This window comes from Astatotilapia calliptera, chromosome 11, assembly GCF_900246225.1.
Source record: "Astatotilapia calliptera chromosome 11, fAstCal1.2, whole genome shotgun sequence".
Taxonomy (NCBI): Eukaryota; Metazoa; Chordata; class Actinopteri; order Cichliformes; family Cichlidae; genus Astatotilapia; species Astatotilapia calliptera.
The window spans coordinates 17241961-17249797 of NC_039312.1; the positions used below are offsets into that span (position 1 = coordinate 17241961).

The window sequence follows — 7837 nt, forward strand, 5'->3', positions numbered from 1 at the left end:
TGCTTTGATGAAGCAGAAGTACAAACTGAAAACTGGAAGCCAAAGAACACAGAGGAAGAGACTAAGAAAGAGCGAGAGAGAGAGAGAGAGAGAGAGAGACTGAAAGTCTGAAAATGAATTCAGACAAATGGGTGAGGAAGTAGTGGGTGATCACATGGGTGTGGTTGGTTAACCGTTTCTCCACTAGCCTTGCACACAAGTGACACACAGAGGAGAGCGCTGTGGATGATGAAGCTGCGGATACATCTCTGGACTCGGGCACCTCGCAGGATGGATACAAAGGTAAGCATAATAGCCTGGATGAAAGACTGAATATCCCAGGGCTGAAGGGTGTTTTGGTCTAACCCAAGTGAAAAGAGATTGATGGAGGATGACAGACAAATGGATGAACAGACAGACGGAGAGTGAGTGAGAGTGCAAGATGTGACAAACAGGCAGGCGGGTCAGGCTAGGGGAAGGGAAAGACGTCTGTACAGCCCAGGGGATACAGGCCTCATCTTGACATATGCTCTGGAGTGAAATGAAGATTGGCATGACCTGCTAATCTGAGCTGTCAGAGCTCATGACGGCCACAAATGCTCACCTGTCACACTGTTCCCAGCCCGGAGGATGAGCTGCCACCGGATAGGTCAAAGATCATGATTAATTTTTTTTTTTTTTTTCCACTGGGAGTGGATTCAAACTAAGTCCCTGGCACAGACTTCCTTTAGCCTCCCTGCCTGCTTCTGTTGCTCATCGTTGGCAGGTGTTGCTATGAAATTATACATCACAATACACTTTTATTTCCTACTTCTGTTTTTTTGTTTTGTTTTGTTTTGTTTTTGTTTAAGCCGTGGGCAAAATATTGAGGGGGAGGAAGAAATAGCCAACGTTTTCCACTGATGTGGAGGTTGCGGCTCGCCGGTACAAGGATTTCTATTATCATGAAAAGAGTCGTTTTGACATATGCTCCAATGCCATTTTTTAATTGGTGACAGCTAACAAAATATGATGAAGTTAGATCTATACAGCTACAAAGTTTAGCACAGGCATACGTGGGAGGACTGCATCTATAATATGTGGCCTCGATCACTCACATTTGACAAAAAAAAGTGTCTTATAAAGTCTGACATTCAAAGTAAGAATTTGTTTTCTGCTATGCTGAATGAGGCATGTGGGTGATGTCGCCGCGTGCTATAGGAGGAAGAGGAAGCTGCCATGTGGCACGAACCTGACTGATTACAGCTTCCTGACTGGTAACTGAGCGGTGCACAATATGTTGGAGAGTGAATACTGTATTGCCTCAATCGTCTACCCGGAGCCTTTCATTCCCAGGGCTAACAACTGTATGATCATTACATGACTGCAGAGACACAGTACAAATCAGTAGCGTTTTTCTCAGTGCTAATGATCAGCCATTTGTCTGCATGCGGTATGGATGCGCTTGAATATTCTATAACACATGCACCAGAGGATGTAGTCAACGTGTCACCAGTCGTTTTCAAAAGGGCCATCTGAGTTATCTGAGGCGCACTCAGTTACTTTCTACAGTAGATCGTAGAGGTCATTTCAATCCTGTAACCACTGATTGTGTGAAAACTGCACAACAGTTTGTTCAGACAGTAGTTGAGAGCTGCATTCTCTGCATCACTGTTTCACAGCATCTCATGAAAACATGTTTTGTTTTTATTTCTTTCAGATGACTTTGGTTTACTTGAGCATTTTCCTGTTTATGATGTTAAGAGGTGAGTGCCAGAAAATCTGAAGACTTGGCTCACTGAAGTCAAGTGTGAACGTTTTGGGGGTTGAAAGAGACTGTAGATTTCATTACAACCTAATCACCTTGATTAGCTTTAGCAGGGTATCTGTGCAGTAAGCCTATGTTAGGATGCACATTGGCGTATTTGCAGGATTTTTTGAATGCAGTGTCACATGGGACCAAGAACCAGCCAGGGGAACTTTAGAAAGTTCTAAGAGAAAAAAATGCCAAAGAAAATATCTAAAAAATATATAAATAAATAAAAAAAATCAGTCCATTATAATGACTTTTATTGTCTGCTAAACTCTTGCACCTACAATCGTGACATGGTTGCCAGTGTAACAATATGGTTCCGTCATTGAACCACAAAACTGTGATGGGATGGAGCTAAAAATACTGTGTGGCTTCCAACCTTTAGTGCAGCTTATTCTGTTCAGTGGTGGTAATAAAGAACTATGTCTGCTTCATTACTTTTTAGGGTTCCCCTTAAAGTAAAGGAGTAAGCAGTGGAGCAAAGCATGTGAAGCTTATGGGGGGTGTTGCATTAACAAAACAAAAATTTTTTCTTGTCTTATTTTTTTTATCTGTAAGATTAGGAAAAAAATAGCCTGCAACTTGGGGATTAGCTTGTTAACAGTTACATCTAAGCAACACGTCCCATTCATGAAGGTGACAAATTTTAAAAGGATTGGTAAAATTTTAAAAAGTAGAGTGAGCTGTTAATCATTTCTATCTCAGTATATTTTCCCTCGTATGGCTTTATTTGTGTAGTGCTGGCAGCACTGGCCCAAGAAAGTAGAGGTTTTGTGGAGCTTCGGCACTATTTGGAAGGTGCTGAGTGAGTAAACAGACAACAGCCTCTCTGTCCTGTGGTCTTGCACAACAATCCAGCTCTGTTGCACTCAGAGGTTGCCTCACAGGCCCACTCACAAGACTATTACTGTGACATACTCAGTGCATCTGCAGGCCTCGCTACTGTGCCTGGCCAGACACATTCTGAAGTCTGGCCACATTGAGAAAATCACGGGCATTAACAACGCTGTGCTTTGTTCTTGATGTAAAGTGGACAGTATAGGAACCTTCAATGGAAAGTTTGTTTCTACTTTTCTTTAGTTTTTCACATGTGATCTTTTTTCCCCCCACAGTGTCAAGGGCCCAAACACCTACACCTGCAACTGCACCCACACCAACAGATGCAAAGCAGGCTGAATCGACATTTACAGTAAACACTGGTATCTATCTATCTATCTATCTATCTATCTATCTATCTATCTATCTATCTATCTATCTATCTATCTATCTATCTATCTATCTATCTGTCTATCTGTCTATCTGTCTATCTGTCTATCTGTCTATCTGTCTATCTGTCTGTCTGTCTGTCTGTCTGTCTGTCTGTCAATCCATCTAATTCAGTTTCTTTCTGTGTGTAAAAGGAGAAGCACTGGAAAAGAGAACAACTAGAGATATTAACAGCTCCCTGGAAACTATACCTGAAAAACCCACAAACCAGCAAGCAAACGTCTCCCTCAGTGTTACCACATCACGAATAGAGACTTCAGCAGGTAGTTTGTCTTGTGTGTGTCTAACCCCATTATTTCTCTTCTGCATGCTATTTTTCTCATCATACGTATTCATCCTCTTTAGCTTCAAGTACAAAAGCAACAAGTCAACCAAAGCTCACATCAACTTCAGGTATGAGTCTTTACCCTCTGCCTTGCCTAACCTATGTATGTTCAAACATCAAGAGTCAGTAGAGCCATTAAGTTTAGCTAGTAGACCACGTTAGCAAACTGTATCACCACCAGACACCGACAAAAATAGAGCGAGAGAGAGCACTTGAGGTAGAGAAAATGCTACATTCTGAAAAGCATACATTTCCTTTTGACTCATTCTACTGAAACATTTAGAAATTTAATTACTTAAACACAAGACTGAATCTGGAGTTTGATGAGAGGTAACTGTAAGCTATGGAGTCAATATGTCCCAAAAATAAAAAAGTTTTAACTTGTAAATTATTACATATTCAGTAGAGATGAAAAAAAAAAAGTCCAATGTAGTAATTTTTTCCCCTTTTTTTCCAGCACCTGCAGTGAAAACCAACCCTTCTGCACCCGAGAAAACCATCGGTAAAAGGAACACTAAAGTTGTCTGGAGTAATGGAAAAATTTCCCATATTCCTTAGTTACCCTAAATGCCACAGGCATCGTGGTTCTATTGTTATCTCATGGCAGACTGTGACAGTATCACAATTCCCCGTCTTCCAAACAAACCCACAGCGTAGTGATAGAACAGAGCACCTCACTTCCTCTCTTGCTAACAGATTAATGCTTGATTGTACCTTATGCAAGAAGAGATAAGATATTTGTGTCCTCATGCTGTGCCGGCTTACCATAGATAGGTTTTTGATGCGCCATCAACAGCATGTCAGCAGAGCCAGTAGATCTCTCATGCCATCTCTGACAGTTGTTCCCCACTGAGCCTCTTTTTTTGTTCCTATAGATATTTCCTCTGTTCAACAGTCAACCTTAAGTCAATACTTTTTTTCTTCTTCCTTTACTCCATATAGAGTGGAAGTCAGAGTGGGACAAAGATTTCACCTATGGTAAGAAGCTTCTCTTTGATTGTGTTTGATTGTGTGTCGTTACTCGTTTTCTGTGGTTATTTGATTTGTTTTTTATATACTTAGATTATAAGTCCCTGAGTTATGCTGGACTGGTCATTGCAGCAGTGCTGTTCGTCTTTGGCATATTGGTCATTACCTGTAAGTATCTGAAAATCTGAAAGCTATTTTTGTGCTTTGCAATTTCTTGTAATAGTCTACCAACTTCCTTACTCTTTTGCTTATGTTTGGACTGTAGGCGGAAAGTTCAATCGGCTGCCCAAATGCCGCAAGAGGTCAACAAAGTAAGTAATTACATATTTGTAACTTTTGTTTTATCAGTACAAAATTCGTATACAGTTAAACATCAAAAAATGTCTGGCTATACCTGATGTGAAAAAAAGAAAGTGCACCTTCTAAAGTCTAAAGTTTTTCATTTCAGGATGTAATAATAAAAAAAATAATCTGGTCCTTCCCAGGTTCTAAAATAATTTAAATACAACCTGCAGAAGCAGTGTGTGAATTCAATAGCTTGTATAACCACCTTTAGCAGTAATAACTTGAATTACTTGTTTGCTGCTCGACTTTGACGCTTTTCTTTTTCAGTCATGCTGTTGTAAATCCAGAGCTGTGTTTGGGATCATTGTCCTGTTGCATGGCCCAGTTTCATCGGTGTTAGTTATCAGACAGATGACCTCACAGATGTCTAGAATATTTTGGTTTACAGGGGATTTCATAGTAGACTCAGTCACTGAGTCAGTTCTGCAGACAAAGGAAATTCCAAGGTCCTTTGTCTGCAGAACAAGCTCAAATCATCACCACTCCACTACAGTGTTTGACATTTGGTATTGGATGTTTGTGATGAACATGATGTTGTGCATTACATCTCGATTTTATTTAGTCTTCTCTGGCTAAAGGAAGTTGTTCCAAAAGTCTTGTGGTTTGTTCAAATGCAGCTTTATAAATTTAAGCTATGCTAGAAGAAGTTTTCTCCGAGCAACCCTTTCAAAAAGGACATATTTGTTTAGTTTTTTTCTAATGGTACTGTAACATATAGCATGCTAACAGAGGCCTGTATTGTTTGAGGTGAGCTTTTGGGTTTTTCGCAGTTTCTGTAAGCACTGCACAATCTGACCTTGTGGTGAATTTGCTTGGCAGATTGGCAGCTGTCCAAAAAGTTTTCCACTTGTGAATAATCTTTATCGCCACATAGTGATGGACAAATTGTTTGGAAATGGCTTTCCCAGATTGATGGGTAGCAACAATTGCTTCCCTGAGATCAATGTTGATGTCTTTCCTCCTTGGGATTGTGTTAACACACACCTGAATGCTCCAGCAAACTTCCAAAACTTCAGTTTTTATAGAAGTTCTAATACTGGCTGATCAGTTACGCAAATATACTTGATTAGCAGCACCTGGTTGGTACTTAGCATCTTGATTCTTTTGGAAGCATTAAATGTGTACTTTATTTTTCTTCTTTTCCTGAGCCAAACCCTTGGAAGTAAGAGAAAATGCACTCTCTTTTTCACCTGACTCTATATCGGCCCATTGTGCATGAGGAGCATCTCTCCTTGTGCTGTTGGGAAACTGCATTTGGATGGTTTAAATAGTTAATATCAGAGGCTACTTGATGATATATAGCAATGAGTCACTTCAGACATAATAGCGCAACAGAATGCTGACTGAAATCTCTTTGATGATTAATAGATCAAAGGGATTATCATTAAGCTGTTTGTAGGGCAGAAATGCAACAGATCTTGTTTTTTCCTCATATTTAGGTTTGATGAATATCATTGATTGCTGAAATAGTGTTTGATTCTTTAAGAGTAATGCCTTCCTCCTCCCTCCCTCCCTCCCCCCCCTTTTTTTTGGTCCAGGTCATACCGGGTAGCCCAAGGATAAGGAGAGAGCACGTATGAATCCAGTAACCAAAGAAAACAGCTGCAAGAAAACAACCAGGAATCCATCAATCGAAAAACACCTGACAGTCTGTGTGTGCGTGAATGTGGACTGACACACTGCTTAGTAACTGTCATAGAAAAACAATAAATAAACTTGGAAATCATGATTCATGCTGACAAGTAAAAAAAGTGGAACCATCATCGGGTTCATCATGGTCAACTATTTCAATAGTTGGCAAGAAAAATTCCTTTAAAAAGTTAAGTGATTATTTATCCGGGACAATAATGAATAGATGAATCCCACTTTAATCAAACCTTCAGCCATGAAACAGGCTGGTTTCTAATGACCTTTGCATCTTGTAACTAATGCCATAGCCACGGGCAGTGTCTCACAGCTCGGATTTATTATTAAAGGTTATGAGGAATAACCCCGCATCATCTCATATTTGACAATCTCGCACAGCCCTTTTCACTGTTCTGTGAGGATATAAAAATAAAAGTTAGCTCACTTCATCATAGCTCCCACACTCGCTTTACACTTTGAATCTTAACGAAAAAGGATGTTTAGTAAGAGTGTCTAAGCCTCTTAGTGGCTCTATGCTTGTAAGCGAGTAAAGCCCTAGATTAAACAACATCCATTGGCACATTATCTCTGTATCCATATGGCATCAAAATTATGCAAACAAGAAACTGGGAGAAGGCACGCAGATTTCATAACACATTTATTAAAAAACAAACACAATCCAGAGCGCAGCATAGATACACAATATACAGTAGTATGTTGTAATCACCATCAGAAGAAAATCAAGGTGACTGCAGCTGTGCAAACAGATCCAATTCATCATATTCTGTCACCTACAGTTTTCCTGTGAGCTATCACACATGTACATATATTGTGATCGTTGGCACAAAATAAACATGAGTTTACCTTAAGAGAAAAGTGCATAAAAACATAAGTAACTTCTTAAAACATACAGGTCCTTCTCAAAAAATTTGCATATTGTGATAAAGTGCATTATTTTCTGTAATGTACTGATAAACAAACTTTCATATATTTTAGATTCATTACACACAACTGAAGTAGTTCAAGCCTTTTGTTTTAATATTGATGATTTTGGCATACAGCTCATGAAAACCCAAAATTCCTATCTCAGAAAATTAGCATATTTCATCCGACCAATAAAAGAAAAGTGTTTTTAAATACAAAAAAAGTCAACCTTCAAATAATTATGTTCAGTTATGCACTCAATACTTGGTCGGGAATCCTTTTGCAGAAATGACTGCTTCAATGCGGCGTGGCATAGAGGCAATCAGCCTGTGGCACTGCTGAGGTGTTATGGAGGCCCAGGATGCTTCGATAGCGGCCTTAAGCTCATCCAGAGTGTTGGGTCTTGCGTCTCTCAACTTTCTCTTCACAATATCCCACAGATTCTCTATGGGGTTCAGGTCAGGAGAGTTGGCAGGCCAATTGAGCACAGTAATACCATGGTGGGTAAACCATTTAACAGTGGTTTTGGCACTGTGAGCAGGTGCCAGGTCGTGCTGAAAAATGAAATCTTCATCTCCATAAAGCTTGTCAGCAGATGGAAGCATGAAGTG

General features: G+C 39.8%; 1 protein-coding gene across 1 annotated transcript; it reads left to right on the forward strand.

Annotated features, from left to right (window-relative positions):
• Positions 1-6405, forward strand: fxyd5 (FXYD domain containing ion transport regulator 5). Its single transcript, XM_026184790.1, has 10 exons — positions 1-282; positions 1679-1724; positions 2884-2970; positions 3172-3300; positions 3383-3430; positions 3820-3864; positions 4305-4340; positions 4425-4499; positions 4597-4642; positions 6215-6405. Exons 1-10 carry the CDS (start codon positions 226-228, stop codon positions 6237-6239), a joined length of 594 nt encoding a protein of 197 aa, XP_026040575.1. The 5' UTR covers positions 1-225; the 3' UTR covers positions 6240-6405.
• The last annotated feature ends 1432 nt before the right edge of the window (positions 6406-7837 follow it).